The 21,979-nt window shown below is 44.9% G+C and overlaps 1 protein-coding gene across 1 annotated transcript in view; it reads left to right on the top strand.

Moving 5' to 3' along the window:
- GALNT17 (polypeptide N-acetylgalactosaminyltransferase 17) overlaps window positions 1-21,979 on the top strand; it is a 458,315-nt gene that overhangs the window by 203,565 nt on the left and 232,771 nt on the right. The window contains exon 4 of the mRNA XM_027613677.2: window positions 21,438-21,612. Within this exon, the coding sequence (XP_027469478.1) occupies window positions 21,438-21,612 (175 nt within the window). The remainder of the gene's footprint in view (window positions 1-21,437; window positions 21,613-21,979) is intronic.

Raw genomic sequence — 21,979 nt, 5'->3', positions numbered from 1 at the left:
GAAAGAGAGAGAAAAAAGAGAAAGGAAAGAAAGGAAGAGGAAAAAAAAAACCTTGGGCTCAGGGAATATGTGAATAAATGCGAATAAAATCCAGATGACTCTGGATCTGTGTGCATAGGCAAGTCAGCATCTTTCCCTTGTTAGTTTTTTTTTTTTTTAAATGGTTTCTTTCATTCAGCTTCAATGTTGACTTTGGCCTAAGTTAAGCCCAAGTAAGATACAATGCTTTGTGCTCATGTACATTAAACTGAAATCACTCAGGCAAACTTTGCCAGCGATCACTGCTCACCCGATCCAGTGGGCATTTCCCTGCTCCGATCTGGCCACATCTGACATCGTTGGTGGCTTCCTTCCTGGCACTTTTCTCCTCCTGAGGCCCCAGCACCACTGTCTTCTCCACCTTGACTCCTTGCTTCCAATGGGATCACTCATGCTTCTCACCATCAGGACACAGTGGGCACTTTCTCCCGTGTGCATGTTCTGAATTATCTCCAAATCCATCCTTCTGGCGCAAGGTAACTTAACCTCTCCCTTGAGCCCCAAACCTGTGTCTTCTGTGTCCTCAATGGCCCAGGGTCCCTCTGAACCATAAGCTCAGTCTGTCCAATGACTAGCTTAGTAGTATTCTCCTCTCAGCCTTGGACACCTGCTTCTCATTCTTTATCTCCTGTGTCAGTGAAGGGCTTTACCTCTTCTCTGTGTTCTCATCACCAAAGACTGGAAGGCTTTTCATTCTATCTCTGCTCCATTTCTCAGCATCCGCTTCGTTCCTCTTGAGCGTGATCCTGTCTGGCCATATCCCGAGTCTCTGGTCTTTGTTTAGGTACTTGGCGTTCTTTGCCTTGATCTTTATTTGAGGGTTCGAGGGCAAGGGGATTCGGGTGCATGGAATTATATCGATCATAATTCTCAACATACCCCATCATGGTCATCCTTTATCATTTCCCCTTACTTTTAATGGAGATATAATTCACATAACATAGAATACATCATTATACAGTGTATATACCGTTCAGTGGTTTTCTTTATATCCACGGTGTTTTGCAATTATAACCACTAATTCCAGAATATTTTCATCCCCCCCAAAGAGATCCTGAACCTGTTAGCCATCTCTTTCAGTTCCTCGGACAACCACCAAGATACTTTCTGTCTCTATGAATTTGCCTTTTCTGGACATTTGAGATCAATGAAATCTACAGTATGTGGCCTTTTGTGTCTGGCTTCTTTCACTTAACATGATGTTTTCCAGGTTCATCCATGTTGTAGCATAGATCATTACTTCATTCCTTTTAGTGGCTCAGTAATATTCTGTTGTGTGGATCTAGCACATTTTATTTATCCATTCATCAGTTGATGGATATCTGGGTTGTTCCTGCTTTTTGGTTATTAGGAATAATACCACTGTGAACATTTATGATAAGTTGTTGTGTGGACATGTTTTGAGGTCTCTTGGATGTATACCTAGGAGTAAAATCACCAGGTCATGTGATAAATCCATGGTTCATTTTTTGAGAAATCATCAGACTTTTCCACAACCACAATGTTTTTCACAGTGGCTGCACCATTTTTTGTTCCTGCCAGCAACGTATGAAAGTTCCAATTTCTCCACATGCTTAACAACATTTGTTATTTTCCTTTAAAAAAAAATTATGGCCACCGGAGGTGATAGCTTGTGGTTTGATTTGCATTTCCCTAATGACTAATTATTTTGAGCATCTTTTCATGTGCTCATTTGCCATTAGTCTATCTTTGGAGAAACGTCTATTCAAAACTTTTGCCCATTTTTAAAATGGGTTGTCTTTTTAGTGTTGAACTGTAATTGCTTATGTCTCCTGGGTACATGCTCTTATCAAATATATTCTGTAAGTATTTTTTTGCAAATGTATTTGCAGATATTGTCTTCCATTCTGTGGGTTGTCTTTTCTCTTTCTTGATAGTGTCCTTTGATGCACAAACAGTTTTAATTTTCATGAAGTTTGGTTTGTTTATTTTTCCTTTGAGTGTACGAGCTTTTGGTGTCATATCTAAGAAACCGTTGCCTAATCCGAGGTCACAAAGATTTACATCTATATTCTCTTCTAAGTGTCCTATAGTTTTAGCTTTTACATGTAGCTCTGTATCCATTGTGAATTGTTTGTATATGGTTTGAGGTAGGGGTCTGAATTAATTTTTTTTCCATGAGGATATGCAGTCGTCCCAGTACCATTTGTTGAAGAGACTGTCTTTCCCCATCGAATGGTCATGGCATCCTTGTCAAAAATAAACTGCCTTGGAAATGTGAGGGTTTATTTTTGGACTTTATATCCTGTGTCATTGATCTACGTGTCTTTCCTGGTGCTAGTACCACCCTGTCTTGATAACTCTTCCTTTGTAGTAAGTTTTAAAATCAGGAAGTGAGTCTTCCAAACTTCTTCTTTTTCAAGATTGTTTTGTCCATTCTGGGTCCCACATGTTGACATACGAATTTTAGGACCAGTTTGTCCATTTCTGCAAAAAGGCAGTTGGAATTTTGTCAGGTTTTGCATTGAAGCTATAGGTCAATTTGAGGGGTATTGTCATCTTAGCAATATTAACACTGCTAATCCATGACATGGAGTGCCTCTGTTTATTTAGATCTTCTTTAATCACTTTCAACAGTGTTTTGTAGTTTTCGATGTACAAGACTTGCCTTTTTTGGTTAAATTTATTCCTAGATATTTTATTATTTTTGATGCTGTTGTAAGTAGAATCGTTTTCTTAATTTCATTTTTGGAATACTCATTGCTCATGTATGGAAATGCAACTGGTTTTTGTATATCAATCTTGTGTTCTTCTATGTTGCTAAACTTATTTATTAGCTCTGATTGTGTGTGTGTGTGTGTGTGTGTGTGTGTGTGTGTGTATTCTTTAGAGTTTTCTATCTAGAATATCATGGCATCCTCAAATAGTGACAAGTTTATTCTCACTTCCCAATCTGGATGCCTTTTATTTATTTTCCTTGCTTAGTTTTCCTGGTCCTTTATTTTTAGAAATGTACTTTTTACCAAATGCCTGATATCCCATCATGTCTAGAACAAGAGCAGTGACCCATGTGCTATCCTAATTGTTTACAGTAGGCTCTTCGGGAGATGGCAGCTAAGTCATGAGTGAGCTCAGGAAAACACAGGGCTCACCCCAGTGGGGACATCTGGCAGGCTATTGTGTGGACCAGGGTTGGGTATAAGGCGAAAATCTGGACAGAAGGAATGGCTGCTCTGTGTTTTCTGCCTGTGACCTCATCAAGGTGCACTGTTTACAATTAGGCGGAGGTCGAAGTAGACCATGTCTGAGGGACAAAATGAATGTCCTCAGCTGATCCAGGCAGCAGGCATGGAGAGACAGAGCACAAACTCTATCAGCCTGTGGCCAGAATATCCAATTATAGGGGAGAATGGCGACAATCTCTCCTCATTCAGATTATCATTTCACTTATTAGAGCAGAAAAGATGACAAAGATTAAGAAGAGTCGGTGTCAGTGAGGATACAGAGAAAAGAGACTCTTATATACTTATCACAGGACAGAACCACATGTCTGAAGAACAATTTATCAATTCATCTTAAAAGTTCTTGTCTCATTCAGACAACCTATCCTCAGTTTAAAAATGAGGTATGCTTGCAGGAGAGAGAGTAATGGCAGCTCTCCATGTATCTGTCTCAAGTCCCACTGATCTGTTGTGGACAGTTGGCCGCAATGGCTGTATGTCATTGTCACCTGGGATCCTTCCTCACCATCCTCCTGGGGACCTCCTTTGCCCCCCTCCACGTTTTTCTCATCTTGGTTTCCATGCTTATTTTGGCAAAACACAACAGAAGCGTCCTTAAGAAAGATTGCAAGGAAGATAAACTCTTTCGAGATCATCCAAGGCTGAAGAAAGCTTTATCCTAATTTTCTGTGTGACTGATGGCCTGGTTGAGATAGATATCACCTACTTTCAGAATTTTGATGCTTTTGCTTCGTTATCTTTTTTCAGTGTTTTTTAAAAGAACAAAGGCATTCTGAATTCTGATCCTTTTGTGTGTGTTTTTTCCTTTCTGGGAGCTGGTAGAATCTTCATTTTGTCCCCAGAGTTTTGAAATTCAGAATGATGAGCCTTGGTGTGGGTCAGTTTTCATCCACTGGGCTGGACATTTAGTGGCTTCAAGCTGGAATCGAATGTCTATCAGTTTTCGGAAAATTTCTTGGAATATTTCATTGCTGATTCCTCCCCATTTTTCTCGGTTCTCTATTTCAGCATCTCCCATTATTCCATCTTTTTCCCCATTACTCTATTATTAAGCCTCTTGGGCGGAACCTTTAATTTTCTTATCTTTTCTCTGCCGCCTTATCTTTCCTTATATTTTTGCTCTGCTTTGTTTGCTCTCTTCAATTTTATCTTCCTTCCCTTCTATTCAGTTTTTTATCTTTGCTATCATGATTTTACTTTCAAGCACTCATTTTTATTCTCTGAGAGTTCCTTTTTATAGCATATTGTTCTTATTTAATAGAGGCAATATGTTTTCTTATCCCCTGGAGAATATTAATAATATTTTGTCTTTTGTTTTGTTTTTCGATTTTTCTCCCGGCACGGTCTGTTTCCACCCGTTGCTGTTTTGCTCCTTACAGTTTGGTTTCTGTCTCCCACATCAGAGGCCTCCCGCATCGTGATCCCCGCTGGTTTTGACAGCAGAGGGGTCGCGTGGGCTGGAGCATGCGGTGGGGACGGGGGTCTGGTGGTCGGTTGCCTTTCAAATTGCCTTCCCTCTGGTCCTCCTCATTTCTGTTTCCGCATTTTACCCCCAGTTCAAGAGGTATCTGGTGCTGTTGCCTTCTCTGTCCCTCGAGGTATAAATTGAGTTGGTTCTCAGTGTTTCCCGTGGTTAGCTTGGGGTCAGCTCCCACACGGCTGTGAGCTTTCTACCCCTTTCCAGCTTCCCCAATATTGTGCTTTGTGTCTCCTCTTGTGTTTTCTCTGACCTTGGAATAGACCTATGTATGGGTCTCTTTTATTTCATTTTTTAAAATCCCTTTACTATAGTTTTCAGTGGCTTTGAGTAGGGAAGTGTGTCAGATTCACGAATTAAATTCATCTTCTTAATCTGAAAATTCCACATTAATTTTTAAGAACTTTTAATACGAATTAATAAATTGCTCTCCAGATACGTGGTTCTGTCCCATGAGAAGGATGCGAGAGAGTCTTTTCCTCTGCACCCTCCCCGACACTGACTCTGATTTATCTTGTTCATCCTTATGGTTCTGATGAGTGAAAAGTGACAGAGTTTTTTTTTTCACTTTAAATTTTTTATCGTTATGTTAATCACCATACATGACATTATTAGTTTTGGATGTAGTGTTCCATGATTACTTGTTTGTGCATAACACCCAGTGCTCCACGCAGAACGTGCCCTCTTTAATACCCATCCCCAGGCTGACCCATCCCCCCACCCTCCTCCCCTCCAGAAACCTCAGTTTGTTTTTCAGGGTCCATCATCTCTCCTGGTTCGTCTCCCCCTCTGACTTACTCCCCTTCATTCTTCCTCTCCTGCTATCTTCTTCTTTTTCTTTTTTCTTAAGATATGTTGCGTTATTTGTTTCAGAAGTACAGATCTGTGATTCAACAGTCTTACACAATTCACAGCGCTCACCGTAGCACATATCTTCCCCAATGTCCATCACCCAGCCACCCCATCCCTCCCACCCCCCACCACTCCAGCAACCCTCAAGTTTGTTTCCTGAGATTAAGGATTCCTCATATCAGTGAGGTCATATGATACATGTCTTTCTCTGATTGAGAAAAGTGACATACTTTTAAATCCACATTTTTTTTAAATCTTTTTGGAGCTTTTTCATATGTTTAACTGTCTTTATTTTTGTAGAGATTTGCCAGTTGATGACCCCATGTTCTGTTCCCCCTGGAGTATTTATCTTTGCCTTACTGATTCGTAAGAACTTTGTATATGTGAAATAAACTCCTTTCACATTCATCTTACAGGTATTTCTCCCAACTTGTGCTTTTGACTTTTTAACTTGTTTATTGTATTTTTTGACAAATATTTACATTTTTGTGTAGTCAAATCCCGTCAGTCTTTTTTTTTCTTTTAGTGATGTCCTGAGAAAGTTATTCATCATCCCTAGATGACACAAATATTCATGCATATTTTCATACAGGTAAATCTTTTTTTTTTTTCAAAGTCAATTCCAAATGGGTTAAATATTTTTGTGTTCAGGTATAAGAGGTTCAGCACAGAGACCCTCGTTGCAAAGTATGCTTATCTCAACTTCTTTCATAATCTATCCTCAGGGCGCCTGGGTGGCACAGTCGTTAGGCATCTGCCTTTGGCTCAGGTCATGATCCCAGGGTCCTGGGATCGAGCCCCACGTTGGGCTCCCTGCTCAGCGGGAAGCCTGCTTCTCCCTCTCCCGCTCCCCCTGCTTGTGTTCCCTCTCTCGCTGTCTCTCTCTCTCTCTGTCAAAATAAATAAATAAAATCTTTAAAAAAATAATCTATCCTTATTTACCACTGATTTGACATTTCCTATTTTCATATGCTAAAATATTCTAGATTTGGAAACATGACAGCTGAATCACATGAGGATTGATCCGTTTTGGGGGAGGGTGAAGAGGAGTGAGGAGTCATAGAGGGGTCCTGGCTCTGGTGACGGGGCGGGGGGCGGCGGTATTGGCTCCACTCATTAAGGGGAATATGACAGAAGTAGCAGATGTTGGAAGGAGACTGAGTTCACTTTTTTGGATATGCCAAGTCCAAATTCCTGTGGAAGTTTAGTACGCCTTCAAACCTCAGGCGAGGGGTAATTGCAGCCATCAAGATAATATTAATGGCTTGAAATAGTATTAGACTAAAATAATATTAAAATAACAATAGAAGATTCTTTATTTCTACAATCATAATCCTTAATACATTTTTAAATAGGCCGTTTTTTAAAGCATTTTTTTAAAAGACTTTATTTATTCCACCTGAGACACACAGAGAGAGAGAGAGAGAGCATGAGCAGGGAGAGAGGCAGTGGCAGAGGGAGAATCAGGCTCCCCGCTGAGCCAGGAGCCCGATGTGGGGCTCGATCCCAGGACCCCGGGATCATGACCCGAGCCAAAGGCAGACACTTAACCATCTGAGCCACCCAGGCATCCCTAAATAGGTCTTATCAATAGTTTTCAACTACTTTTTAAAAACTTCCCTCATTAGCATTCTTTGTTCTTAGGCAATAGTGGTGGAGGAAAAAGTAGAATCAAATCCTGTGTGGTGTTGGCCAAGGCCCTTACCTTTTCTGATCTTGAGTACATTGGGGATAATAGTGGCTTTTGTGCAGGGTTTAAATTGTGAGGTTTAGAAGTAATACTTGCAAAAGCCCACAGCACAAGTCCTAGAAGTATAATAAAGGATGTTCTCATTGAGTGTGCTCACGGTATTATTTGATTTGCTAGCTCCAGATTGTTCTTTAACACTCTACTTCTCTGTCACCTCCCCTGGGGAGCCTTCCTGGATTTCCCAGCTATGGCAGGGTTGGGGGCCCTTCGCCTCTGTTCCCTGGGCACCAGGGTGGAGTTTGGCACAACACTTGGCCTGCTGCATTGCCTTCGTGTACTTGCCCATCTCTGGACTGTGAGCCCCTTTAGGGCAAGAACCATAGCTCCTTCTTGCTGCATTCCCAGCACCCCGCACACTGCTGAGTTACATTGATTGCAGACTATGTTCATTTAAATTGCATGTGTGCAAATTTTTTTTTCTACTTCACCCGGGACTTTTTGTACTTGGTCTCGTTGTACATATTTGGGCTTCAGGGCTGTAGCTCTTTTGGTTGAGATCTCAAAAAGCAGCGACCTCCAGTAATCAGCATTGGAGTCTCTTGGTGCTCAGGACGGCCGTATACCTGCTCACTGGTACTTCCCTGCGGGGCCAAGCACCCCCGACCAGGCTCTTCTCTTGGCTGGCGCATTCAGAGGTTGAAAGCAGGATGGCTCAAGTTAGAAGACTTCTTTGAGTGGGAGGTCATACCCTCTGGTCTTCCAGAAGGGGTTTAGGAGATGGCACCTGGCATTGTTTGCTTTTCTTCTTGGTTTATAGTTGCAGGGCTGGGAGAAATCCTGTGTTTCTGGAAGATAACATTTTTCTGGTGTTGTTGAGGCTCCGAGTCAAGTGGCCAGGAGACACCTTGTTATCACACAGCTCCATGCTGGCCCAGGCTTCCTTAGTGGAACATCACCTGCCTTTCCCACAGCCTGCAGAGAGCCTTCCTAATCGGGGACAATACTTGTTTTTGTCCCCATCCAGATCGCTGTGGTGCAACCGCATTGCTTCTGTGGTTCTGTAATCACAACCGGGTTGTGTGTTTACATTTCTCCTTGTGTATTTTTAGGCCATGAGGAGGAAAGATTAAGAAAGAGAGTGTATACTTTTACAGAGGCGACACTGGGAGAACCCCAATGAAATCTTGATAGGCTAACTGGCTTTGAAAGACAATGATGAAAAAAATGCAATAATGACAACAAAAACACCTTGCTATTTTGAAAGAATTTTCAATTCATAAGAAGTTGCAAAAATGGGCAAAAGTCTGATGTGTCTTCACTCCGTTCCTCCCAGTGCCTATCATCTCGCCAAACTCTAGTCCATGATCATGACTGGGACATTGACTTTGGTACTGTCCACAGACCTTGCTCTGATTTGACCAGTTGAATGTGCATGTGCGGTGTGTGTGTGTGTGTGTGTGTGTGTGCAGGTGGTTCTGTACAGTTTTAGCACATGTGGACATTCCTGTAACCAGCACAATTAAGGTACAGAACTGTGCCTACACCCCAAAGCTCCCCCATGCTCTCCTTCAATACCCACACCCCACTCCCACCCCCATCCCTGACCCCTGACAACCACTGATCTGTTCTCCGTCCTATAATTTTGTTATTTCCAGAATGTTCTCTAAATTGAATCATACAGTATCTAATCTTTTTACACTCAGCATGGGTCCCTTGAGATCGGTCCTAGTTGCCGTGTGTACAGAGTTCATTCCTTTTGATTTCTGCACAGAGTTCCATGATATAGCTTCATCACAGTCTGTTTCCCCCTCGGCCCATGGAAGGACATTTGGGTTGTTTCATTTGGGGTTTTTACCAATAAAGTTGCTATCAACATTTGTGTATAGATGTTCGTGTGAAAATAAATCTTCATCTCTGTGAGATAGATGGCCGAGAATGCAATTGTGGGGTCTTACAATACATGCATGTTCAAATAAGCTTTTTTGGTCATTCATTCCAGTTGTGTGATACCCCCTCTTCAAAAAGTTCAATTAACTTTTAATCCTCCAACCCAGCCTCCAGTGGAAGAAAAATTTCTGTTTTAACCTTGGTGACCGTGACTAGGGCACAAAAGGGAATGGTTGCATTCTACAAGAACCAGGAGTTATCCAGAATGTTTGTTGAAAGTTTTGCCTCGTGGGCAGACTTAGGGTTCACATTGATGGGAACCAACAAAAATGCTGGAGGGTCTGACCCAACCCCGAGACAAGAGTGAGGCTGACATCAAAAGGAATGAGATCTTGCCGTTTGCAACGACGTGGATGGAACTGGAGGGTGTTATGCTGAGTGACATAAGTCAATCAGAGAAAGACACGTATCATATGACCTCACTGATAGGAGGAATCCTTAATCTCAGGAAACAAACTGAGTGTTGCTGGAGTGGTGGGGGGGGTGGGAGGGATGGGGTGGCTGGGTGATAGACATTGGGGAGGGTATGTGCTATGGTGAGCGCTGTGAATTGTGCAAGACTGTTGAATCACAGATCTGTACTCCTGAAACAAATAATGCAACATATGTTAAGGAAAAAAAAAGAAGAAGATAGCAGGAGGGGAAGAATGAAGGGGAGTAAGTCAGAGGGGGAGACGAACCATGAGAGATGATGGACTCTGCAAAACAAACTGAGGTTTCTAGAGGGGAGGGGGGTGGGGGGATGGGTTGGCCTGGTGATGGGTATTAAAGAGGGCACATTCTGCGTGGAGCACTGGGTGTTATGCACAAACAATGAATCATGGAACACTACATCACAAAAAAAAAAAAAAAAAAAAAAAAGAGCGAGGCTGAGCCAAGGGAGAGTCAGACCCAGGCATTCAAAGGAGTCTGTGAATGACAGGCCACCTCCAGTTCTCTGGGCCACCTGGAGGGAAATACGGCTTGGGAGATGGCTCAAAGCTGTGTTATAATCCCAGCTTCCGCCACTGGAGAGGGACAGGCCTATCTCTCCAGGGGAATCCTAGGGAAGGGAAATGGTGCTTTAGTACGCATCAGATGCCCTTCCCTGAACCTGCCAACAGTGTCTAGGAGGGCAGGGTCATGCACAGAACCACCCAGTAACCATGAGGAAAGCTCCAGAAGGGGAGGGGGCTGGGTGGACCGGCACACCGTGGACAACACCTCAGGGGATTCGTACTTAAGGTTCCTACAAGTTGGGGAAATAAATGAGGTCTTTGTGGTACTTGAGTTGGCCCATGAGAGAGATTTGGGACATAGGGAAGTGGGAGGAAGCAACAGTAGGAAGAAGTATCCAAATGGAGGCAGGGAAGCTTGGGGTACACAGAGGGAAGCGTGCAGATGAGATTTGATGTGTGAGAATTGATGATGGACTGGAGTCTCAGAGAGAGAGAATCTCAGTCAGGTATGAGGAGCCTTACTGAGCCACAGGATTAAGAAGGGATAGCATGCACCGGTGAGTCTTCGACATCCTCCAACAATGCTGTGCGGCCTCAGAACAAGAGGGATGCCCAGGCTGCTTGAACAGCCCAGCCCAGGATAGGGATCAGCAAACATGGAAGTGAGATTGAGACAGAGCCGTAGAGTAAGGAAGCCTGGGGGATGTTTGAAATAGTGGTCAGGAAGGCCACCCAAGGCCATTTTCACCTTTGTTCCTCAAAGAGCTGTGTTCGAGTTTGACCTTATTTTATTGGGGAAGAAAATGGGCTGGGTACTTGACATGAGTGTCTATTGATCACGTTAGCTGCGAGCTTTGGTTGACTTGCCCTTTGGCCTCAGGCTATGCTACGGGGTCTGGAAAGGCCCGTGACCAAGACCATCACCCGACCTACAGCGAACCCTTTACTTGCTCTCGCCCTTAGGGCACCATGGCCGCCTTCAGAGTCATGAGGGGTAGGTCTTGACTGATTTCACCCATTTCCTGCTTTTCTTACAAGGGAGGACAGTCAGCTGCCTGACCTCAAGGGAGTCTACTAGGAAATCCCCCCTTGTAGGATGTCTTGGAATGCTGGAGGGGTTGGTACAAAGGCAGAGTGGGTGTCCTATGGCGGCTGAAGACACAGGTGTGTCTCTGCCTCCCCAGGTGGCCCCGGGCCCGAGGTAAGTGCACCCAAGTGCACCCAAGGGGCACCCTCTCTTCTTGAGTTCTATCCATTTTCATTCTCTTTCCACATCAGAACATTCCAGCTCCGTGCAGCCGGCGTGCTCCTGTGTGGGAAGCATTCCAGCCCCACTGTGTTCTGCTTGCTCAGTGCCCGTGATTTCCTACACATAGTCTCCTGGCTCAGCGGAGACATAGTAGGTTCTGCGGGCCTTTGGGACCCTCACACGAGCTGCTCTTTACAAAATGCTTTCGTGCTACGTATCGCTTCGGTGTGGGCTGTTTGTTGTGAGCATGCACAAGCATCCTCCTCGCGCCCCAGGATCCATGCTGCCATTGACCTTGGAGCATTCAGGGCTCTGAATACAGAATCCCCAAAGACTAGAGAATGGTGGGCTGACCAGAGGCCTTGCTCTTGTTATTCCATTCCTGGCTGCCACCAGCGCTGAAGGAGAACCCGAGGCGACCCAGCGCCAAGACGTGACCCTGTTCTCTCCAGGACTTCATGTCTCTTGTGTTCTGTTTTGCTCTCCCCACCCTTGCCCTCAATGACTGTGACTTTTGCTATTTCAAGGAAAAATTTTGCCAGCTTCAGAGCATTCAGAATCAATATCGCAGTAAATAAGAAACATAATGAAAGAAAAACACACTCCAGCTTGTAGACAAATTTTATCGCTTAAATTCATATGTTATTATTAGAATCAGCTGCAAATACCAGACTTGGAACTGCCTTTTGATGGGGCAGGATCAGGAATGCTCTTCTAATTTGGGGCAACAACTTGGAGGTACCACCTATGGGCTTTATGATGTTTCCCTCTTGCTTTAGGCTACTTGTAGGTTTTTTTTGTTTTGTTTTGTTTTTGTTTTTTAAAGGTGAAATTTAAATGGGGGAAAACAGAGGAGAGGAATTTCACAAAGGAATTGAAAGCAGGGATGGCTTCCCTTTTCAAAGCCCCTCTCATGAATGCACAACTCTGTGGGATATATTTAGTTTAACACTTTGGTATATTTTGTGCCTTACATCTCTTTTCTTGCTTCTTTTCCTCTTTTGCTTCTTTGGTCCTTGCTTTGATCTCTCTATGGAATAGAGTTTAAAATGCTTTCACACACAGCAAAAACATCTCTTTTTAATCTCCCCCATTCTTCCTGAAGTTTTCTGCTCCCGCCTCTTTTTTTTTTTTTTTTTTCTTTTTGCTCCCATAGTCAGAAAATGCATTATTTAAGTCACAAAGCTGAGAGCTGCTCGGAGAATAAAATACGCATTATAGTCGCCTTCTGTATTATTTCAACCTGCATTTTAACGTGCTCACTTCCTTTCTGTGGATGTTTGCAAGGGCCAGGATTTCAGAGACAAGCAGGCTTGTGCAGTGGAGTGGGGACCGTGGCTCGTGTGTCACTGCTGTCCTTTCAGAGTCTGGTAGGACTGTCTCCAAGTTCAGCACATTCTTCTAGATGGCCCTCCCCCCCATCCCTTTCAAGCCTCTCCAACAGCCCATGGGTTTGTTCTCTGGAGAGGGCGATCACCATCCGTGGATGGTGATGCCGAGAGAGGTAGATGCATGCACCGAGCTCAGAGGGAGAGTATGGGTGCCTCAGAGTTACAGAGGGGGCCAGTTCCGGGACAAATCTGGGTCAGGACCCTACTTCTCTGTGCAAGGTATGGTTCCTGCATGAGCAGACCAATGACTTCAGATTTCACAGCCCTGCATCCACAGGAATCAGGGGCAGAATGACAGGCAGGGTAGCCCGTGTCACTTTCAAACTGTGTGACTTGCGGTAAGGACCTTGTCCTCTCTGCGCTCCAGTTGGCTCATCCATAAAATGGAGATAATAGTACCCCTTACGTCACAGCATCATCGCGAGGGTAGAAAGAGTTGATAGAACCAAAGCGACTACAACAAGTATGTGGTCCTTAATTAGTGCCAAGAAGTATTAAATGTTAAAGCAAAAAATGTAAAATCAATACCTGTGAAGAAAAAAGTTGTAGAATGTTAGAAGTTGGCAAGAAAGGTCATTCTCTCATTGATTGTGAAAGGGGAACTAATCTGAATAGTGTTCTGGAGCATTTCATGATTAGCAGACGGTCTTAGCTTGCTTAGCTCTTTTGGCATTGAGACACTTCATTGTAGATACAGACGAGCATCGTATTTGAAGTGTGATTATTAGCAAAAAGGAACTTTGCATCCATGAAGTCAGCCTCACCCGGGTGTGCTCACTGTCAAGCTAACAAAACTTATGCTTTGGGACCTCTCAGGTCTGCAGCCCCATCGACTGTGTTCACCCATTGCTTTTGGACTGTGTTTACCCCAAAGCCCATGTGTTTTGGAAAACTTATGAAGAAGAGATTTTTTTTTTTTTTTTTTTTTTGAGAGAGAGCACGCAAGCCGGGTTTGGGGTGGGATAGAAGGAGAGGCAGAGAGAGAATCTTAACCAAGCACCGCACCCAGTGCAGAGCACGATGCGGGGCTCGATCTCGCGACCCTGAGATCATGACCGGAGCCAAAACCAAGAGTTGGACACTTAACTGACTGAGCCACCCAGGCGCCCCAAGAGATTTTCTTTTCTTTTCTTTTTTTTTTAAAGATTTTATTTATTTATTTGAGAGAGAGAGAACAAGAGATAGAGAGCATGAGAGGGAAGAGGGTCAGAGGGAGAAGCAGACTCCCCGCTGAGCAGGGAGCCCGATGCGGGACTCGATCCCGGGACTCCAGGATCATGACCTGAGCCGAAGGCAGTCGCTTAACCAACTGAGCCACCCAGGCGCCCGAGATTTTCTTTTCTTAAAGAGGATCCTCCAAATTTTACAGACTTTCGGTTCTACAAAACCCGGATTTGTTTCTGGAACTTCCTATCTCCATTTGGCAAATGAGAAACCCATATATTGCATGACCAGGATATGCAACCAGGTTTCTCTGTCTTCCCTTTTTATTTTAAAAGACAATTTTTAAAAAAGCACTCTTGGTTTTTGTATGGCCACTTTTATGCATTTAGCTGGTTAGTTGTTTCAGGCACAAAGATATTTGCGGCATACCCGAAAAGCCTTCTGTTTGAAGTCTGTATTCTGTGTTCTTTCTGGGGTACTGTAGCTGGGTTTTACATTAAACAAATCTCATTAAAAAAAAAGACACTGCAGAAATGTAGGGCTAATCACAACTAATAACTCCGCTAAAACCCTGTTTCAAAGACCATGTTTTTTTCCCTGAGTGATCTTAAAACCCCCAAGCGTGGTGAGCTGGAAGTTTTCATCAGGGATGGAGGAAAGGCTGGTGTTAGGCAAGCCTGGGAGTATGACATAGATTCAAGGGCTGGGTCCTCTCCACAGAGAGGCCAGAACCCCCTTCACTGAGCCTGGAGTTGCTTTGGGAACAAGCTTCCGGTCGACTAGGAAGACCAAAACGAGGGTCAGAAAAAGCAAACTGGCAGCAAAACCTAGAATCAGATCTTCAGTGAGGCCTAGGTGTTAAAAATCACACTCAAAACTACTCTTCATCTCTCCTTCCCCAACTTCATAGTTGACCCAGGCTTATAGACCAAAAGGCCACATGCTCTGTGATTCCATTTTTATGAACTATACAGAAAAGGCAGATTCATAGGGATGGAAAGTGGATTAGCAGCCACCAGAGGCTGAGGTGGGGGTAGGAAGTGGAGAACCACTGCTTAATGGGGGCAGGGTTTATGTTTGGTGTGATGGAAAGTTCTAGAACTAGATAGTGGTGATGGTTGTGCCACACTGTGAATGCACAGAATGCCACTGAATCGCACACTTAAAAATAATCAAAATGGTCAATTTTATGTTATGTGTATTTTATCACGCTAAAAACAATGAAAAAGAATCCCACAGTGCTTTCAAGAAGTTTTGGGTTTGTGTTAGAATCGTCTGGAGTGCTGGTCAACCCTACTAAAGCCAACTAAATTAGAAATTCTTAGAGTGTGCCTGGGAACCTGCATTTGCACAAGCTCCTAGGTGATTCCCAGGTAGGGACCACATTCTAAGAAATGCTGGCTTTGAGGCAGGCGTGTTTTGTTTTTTGCTTTTAACTGGAACATGCCATATGTGCCGTTTTCTCGTCCCAGCTGTCACAACCCATGCATTCCCCGCTAGTGGCGTGCCCAAAGCTGCTGGCAGGGAGAAGGGTTGGTAGTAAGTGGCTGTGGTGGTGACAGTGGCCCTGAGAGTGGCAGAAGTAATATTGGTAGAATCATAGCACTAATAGCAGTAGCAAGAGGAGTCCTGGGAGTGAGAACAGAAGCCAGGAACCTATGAGGTCCTGGGCAGGGGATGGACCTCATGGTGAGGTTGCTCCGTGCAGGGGTGACCAGCAATGGGGATCCAGTTTGGGAAAGAGCAAGACAGACCCTCACCATGTAGACTGAGGTCACCTTCAAGGAGCTCCATCTCTCAAAGGAGGCAGGAGAAGAAGGTTCACATAGTGGGAAAAGCAGAGATGGACAGTGGCACCACTGGGATTCTGGAACGTCTGCTCAGTTAGGAGGAGTCCCGTTCCATACACAGGGGCTAATTCACACAGATGGGGTTGTAGAGGTGGTTGCCACTAAGCCAGAGCTACCCAAAGCGCGATTGCCAGGCTAGCAGCAGCAGCAAGCCCCTTGAAACTTGTTAGAAATGCAAGTTCTTGGACCACACCCCAGACCTACCAGGGATTCAGATGCAGGTCAACATTTGAGAGACACTCATCTGAGCTTACACTGATTCTCTTGAGTCGCCATACCTTGAGGGAGAATTAGAACATTCAATAGGTCTCATCATCAAGACATAATAACTGTGAGGGTTGAGAGGTACAGACATGGCTCAGCCCCGGGCAGCATGGCCAGTTCCAAGTTCACGTCTTTGTGGCACCAAGGTTCATGGACTGGTTCTGCAACAAGTAGAGATGAGTTTGCAAGGTCATCACTTGCTTCTGAGCAGGGCTTAGATACAGGACTGGACTGATGGTTTATTCTCTAATATCACTGAAAGTGTGGGATCTAGATATAATTCTGTAATAATGTTTTTGCTATAGTTCTCAGTCTCTGTAACTTTCTTGTTGCCAATATGTACTCCTTAAGCCTGGATGACAGGTGTTTCTTTTATTGATAAGGAGAAGATACATCTCTCTTCTGGTCCCTTCTGATTACAGGTGGTGTTTGCTTCTTCCCTCTTGACCTCCCCAAATGCTATTTACCAAAACCTTAGGAAACACAAAGATTCCTAAATGACTCTGGACCAGTTTACTATTTGATTTTATGACACTGGAAGGTAAACACTTATTTTTGCAGACTTGAGTTTTGTTTTTTTTCCTCTGAGTTTGCTGGTGAGAAAAATCATATGTAAAATGTATTTCTTACTGTTATTATAATATCCAAGCTTGGTTTCATCTGCTAAGGATGATAAAGGATCTCAGGTGATGGGGGTGACATTTCTTACCACTGTCAGGTTGGGAGTGGGTTTCTTTCCCTGGTGAGCTTGAGGGCCTTGTTTTTACTTGGTTAACTTGTAGGCTCTCTTGTTCTAAGACAATTTCCAAATCTCAACACCCCAGTATCTCAGACTGTTAAAACTGTGTTCCACCAGGAGTAGTCTTTCTGGAAGTCTCCTGAGCTCTCCCACTCATCCACTTCTCTTGATGCAAACCTATCCCTGCAGGGCACAGCTGCTTCCAGAAGGAAGTTCCTTTTTCTCTCTGGTCCCATCAGGAGCCTACTCTTTGTCTAGATCTAAGGGCCATTCTCAGCTCTCATTTCCTCTAATGCATTTGATTTTCCTCACATTGGACGTTGGGTTACTCTTTGAGGATAAGGATTGCGTCATTTTCAGCCATGCAAACGCTCTGCACATATTTGTGAAATGAATGCGCATATCCTCCTTTTGAGGCTCTACCCTTGATATGATTCTGCCCCTATGACCCTGTTTCTAGCCAGCCTTGTTCCCTAGTTCTTCTTCCTGCCTCCTAAATGTGCCCCAAAGTGCTGTTCCAAGTCTTCGCTCCATCTCCTGGAGTCTCCAGCCTCTTGTATGATATCATCTCTCACCACTGTGTCCCCAACACTATGTGCCTCTCTCCTCACCTCTGGGTCACTAGTTTGGTTCAGCAGTCTACCTGAGTGTCTGCTGGCACCTCACCCTGTCCCCAGGTGAACTCACCAACGTGTTCTTCTACTTCTCTTCTTTTTCTCTTTTCTAATTTATGACATCATTCCAGTCCCCCAGACAGTGATTCTGTCATCTAAGAAGACTCAATTCCATGCTTATGTATTTTGTTGTGTGTTTATGTATCCTGGGATAGTGAGAACACATGTCCAAACCTTCTGCTTAACGCAGACACTTGCTTCTTCATGAACCCCCCCGCCCCAAGCCAAATAATTTCTCCCTCTGTGACCCTTCCTAGCACTTCCTTGTATGGCCATTTTTCTTAGGCCATTAGCTCCATTTTCCTTATCATGCTGAATATTGTCATTTGGGGAACATATCTTGCCTCCTTACCTAGACTGTAAGCATCTGGAGGAAGCCCTTATGTCTGAATTGATTGTAAATCCAGGCAAGGGCACGAGCCACCACCTTTTGAGGTGTCGAACCACATGAGGTAACTGGGAAAAGAAGCCTGACCAGTATCCCTTGTTCTTGAATCTTGCTGGTGAGATGGTGACTTCTCCCTCAGTGTTCCCTTAAAAGCCCATAGACCATCACTTCCGTTGTATTTAGAACAAAGTGTCCCCAAACTTTGTAAGTGAGGATGGTGTCTGCCCCTATACAGTAGGCCCCAGGCTTCAGAATGATATGGACTAGCTAGAAAGACAAGCTATCGTTCATGGGAAGTTATAAAATTGATCTACGTTAATAATGTTAATGGGTCAATTATTATTAGAAATCACATTTATTGAATGCCTATGAAGGGCTTTAGATGTAACATCTCTTTTTTTTTTTTTTTTTTTTTTAGCAGCCATAGGGCTAGGACCAAATGATTGGGCATTTCCCCTTTATACTTTTCAAAGCCCTTTAATGTCTGTATCTCAGTGGCCTTGAGCTGTAGAAGGCAGTGCTAATGAACCACACCGTATTTTGCCAACACTGTAAATGCTTGTCACTGCTCTCCACCCTCAGTGCAGTGTCTCAGTCATAACCACGGAACCAGTAAGGAAACCACTTGGCATTTAGACACAGTGACTGGTATGTCCAGGAATTGCCATCCAGTTATCAGGCAGAGCCCCACTGGGGTCCCAGATCACCCAGCAGCTAAAGAGTAACAGTGCCTGTGGGTGCTCTGGTGTAGTGCTTAGCACTGAGCACTCAGGATATTCTCCCTGCACTTACGAAGATTCCCAAAATGCCTACCACCAGTGCCAAACCTAGTGAATGGGCAGGCTTCCCACTGTAGCATTCTGTGGGTGAGGTGCCCATGCGTGATCCATTGTCTTCCATGGCATGTCCCTTCATCCCCTGACCACCTACCCAGCACTGATGAGGAAGAGTGAAAATCCAAGCAGACATGGCCTGCCCAACACTCTTGCTAGAATTCTTGTTCCAAGAAATTTAGTGAACATACAGGAAAGCCCAGCCAGCCTTCAGTCAGTAGATGGTGTCTAGAAGCTGAAAACCCATGTATTTGGTTATCCTTCCCTCAGGGTGGGTGAAGGAGCAGGGGGTCCCTGCATCCTGGCTTCTCCACCAGCCCCCTCACCAATCCTGGGATGATGGCAAGTATTGGTGAAACCAGTTGGTGAAATCACCAGCAATAAATAACTTCTCGAGGGTGTATAGTGCGCCAGGCATGCACCAAGAAAGCCCTTTGTGGTTTGAGCTCAGGGGTTCTCAAAGTGGTTCCCCATACTCCAGCATGGGCACCCCCTGGGTCTTGTTAGAAACACAAATACGCAGGCCCCACCCCCAACCTTCTGAAAATGGAATTGTGGGGGAGGGGCCCAGCAATCTGTTTCAGCACCCCCAAGTGGTGCCAATATGCCCTCCAGTTTGAGAGCCATTGTTCTAGCATGTAGGACTTTTCCCTTCTTGGGTGCAGCTTCCTCAGGTTCCCTGGGCTGCTCTGGAATCTCTGTCCACGTGCCCTGCACCTATGTGGACGGAAAGAGGGAAAATTAATGCCAGCTACCCAAGGTTGCGCCTTTACCGTGCGGCAGCGATAATTCTTTGCATTCTCTCTGTAGTAACTCATTCGGTCCGCACCGTAGTGCTCTGAGGTCCATACAGTGATTATCATCCCCCTTCTGCCCAGGAGGAAATTGAGGCCTGAATTGATTGGCTAAATCTCCCAGGGCCACTCAGGTGATAAGTGGCAGCCCTGGGTTCTGAATCCTAGGTGGCCTGACTCCAGTGTTGAATACCCAAGCACATGCTACTCCTTGTTAGAGGTTTATGCCCCTTCCCTGCCCAGATTCCAGTTTTTTCCCCGTTCCAAACAAATACCCCCCCGTATTAGTTTGCTTGGGCTGCCATAACCAAGGACCACAGACTGCGTGGCTTGAACAACAGAAATAACAACAGAAATTTATTTTCTCACCATTCTGGAGGCTAGAAGTCCAAGATCAGGGTGTGGGCAGGGTTGGTTTCTCCTGAGGTCTCTCTCCTCGGTGTGGGGATAGCCACCTTCTCAATGTGTCGTCTTTGTGGGTGCCTCCCCCACCCCCCCGGTGGCTCCAAATCTCTTCTCGTAAGAACACCAGTCATACTGGATTAGGGCCACACTAACAACCTCATTTTAAATTAATCACCTCTTTCAAGTCCTTCTCTGCAAATAGGATCACATTCTGAGGACCTGGGGGGTAGGGTTTTGACAGATAGATTTTGGGGAGTGCACAGTGCAGCCCATCATGTTCCCATTCCCACACCATCTGTGCATAGGACTGACAGGAACCGTTCCATGTCTCCGTGCCTTGGAGACTCTCTCCTTCCCGTCCAGCTACACACCCTGGCCTCTGCATTTCTTCCCGGGTCCCATGGCTGCATCATTCCCCGGGACAACACCCATGACCTAGAGAGCTCCACTTCTCCCTGTGCTCAAATGTATGGCTTTAATTTCCCAAGGTTGCCGTGTATAACTAAGAAGTGAGGGTTCTACACAGCATCTATAAATACAACCTTTTTGGGTTTCTCTCGAGTGAAGTCAGAGGTAAAAGTATCTCTTAAAGTATGGTTTATGGTCTGCTTGCATGCTCCCAAGCCCCATGAGTGACCCATAGCCTGCTCTCCAGGGGTGGATCCTTGCAGGGGGCAGATCTGTGAATCCCCTCCCGGGGAGCCCCTCCCCCCTCCTCCTCCATCTGGTGAGTCTTGTGTACAGAGAGGGGTCAACCGTCCTGTCTATGGTGTTAGACATAGACATGGTTCATGTTTTAGTCCTTCCATTACTTGATGTGTGACCTTGGGACAGGTTAGCCCCCCCGAGATTGTTTCTTCATTTGCAAAGTGGAATGAATCAAGCTAATTAATGGAATTAATCTAATTCCCTCTTAGGTTGCTGTAAGGATTAAATTAGATCATATAAATAACACACTGTATACCACCTGCTTGTTGCAGAAGGGAGGGTGTTCGGGTGTTCTATCTCTGGAGGAGCAGCATTTCTGCAACTAGACAAAGATTGCTTTGTTAAACTAAGACCACAGTAACAACCTTGTTGACTGTGCGTCTGGTGCAGGACTATGAGTCTGGACCACCCAGGACATGTACTCTAAGAACCAGTGTATGTGCTGCTGGGAAAACTGATATAGAAGTTGAATAACGGGACCCAGGGGACAGTGGGAGGGCAGGAACACTGGCCTAGAAAGGAGGAAAGGCCACAAAGAAAAGCAACCTCAAAAGACATCTGCGAGCCTGTAGCAGCCAAAACGTAAAAGCCAGTTGTGGATTCTGTCCAGCTGTATACCTTGGACGTGGGACGAACATTGCTGTTCTGGGTTGGTGTGTCAGCAATGCCTTCTTACTCTCATGCTGACCAAGTTGTCTCTTCTACTGAAATTTCTGACATGCCAACTTTTCTGCCTCTCTGAACTCCCTGAAGATCCATTGGCATCGCAGTGGGTTGGACACCCTGGTGAAATGACATGTTTATGGACCTTCTTGCATTTTGTCATTTGTAGAGGAGCTGAAGGCCCCCTTGGAGGAGTATGTCCACAAACGCTACCCTGGGCTGGTGAAGGTGGTGCGCAATCAAAAAAGAGAGGGCCTGATCCGAGCTCGCATCGAGGGCTGGAAGGTGGCCACGGGCCAGGTCACTGGCTTCTTTGATGCCCACGTGGAATTCACCGCTGGCTGGTAGGTCACAAGCTGGACCCCGGGGCACTGAGGGCCCGCAGTAATGAGGTCAGGAGGAGTTAGAATCTGGGAGGTGGAAACTTTGCCTGTTTCCTCTGGGGCTACTAGAACAATGGAGAAGGGTTGGTTGATAATCTGGGACAAAACTGGGAGGCAGGGAAAAATTTGCTGTTTTACTCTGTTCATTGTTGTGGTCATCACCATTACCATCATCATCAAAATTCCCAGCGAAAATGACATATTAATTGGAAAGAACTCAAGGTAATCCTTGCTAAGGGGATAAGATAGCCATGTTTGTTCTCTTCTCCCACTTGCTTTTCCCTTGTCTGAGGAGGATGCTTGAGTGCTATCTGGAGGAAAGAGATCC

The sequence above is a fragment of the Zalophus californianus genome, chromosome 10 (assembly GCF_009762305.2).
Source record: "Zalophus californianus isolate mZalCal1 chromosome 10, mZalCal1.pri.v2, whole genome shotgun sequence".
Lineage (NCBI taxonomy): Eukaryota > Metazoa > Chordata > Mammalia > Carnivora > Otariidae > Zalophus > Zalophus californianus.
Note: the sequence above shows the minus strand (reverse complement) of the source record. Positions and strands in the feature narration are given on the sequence as shown.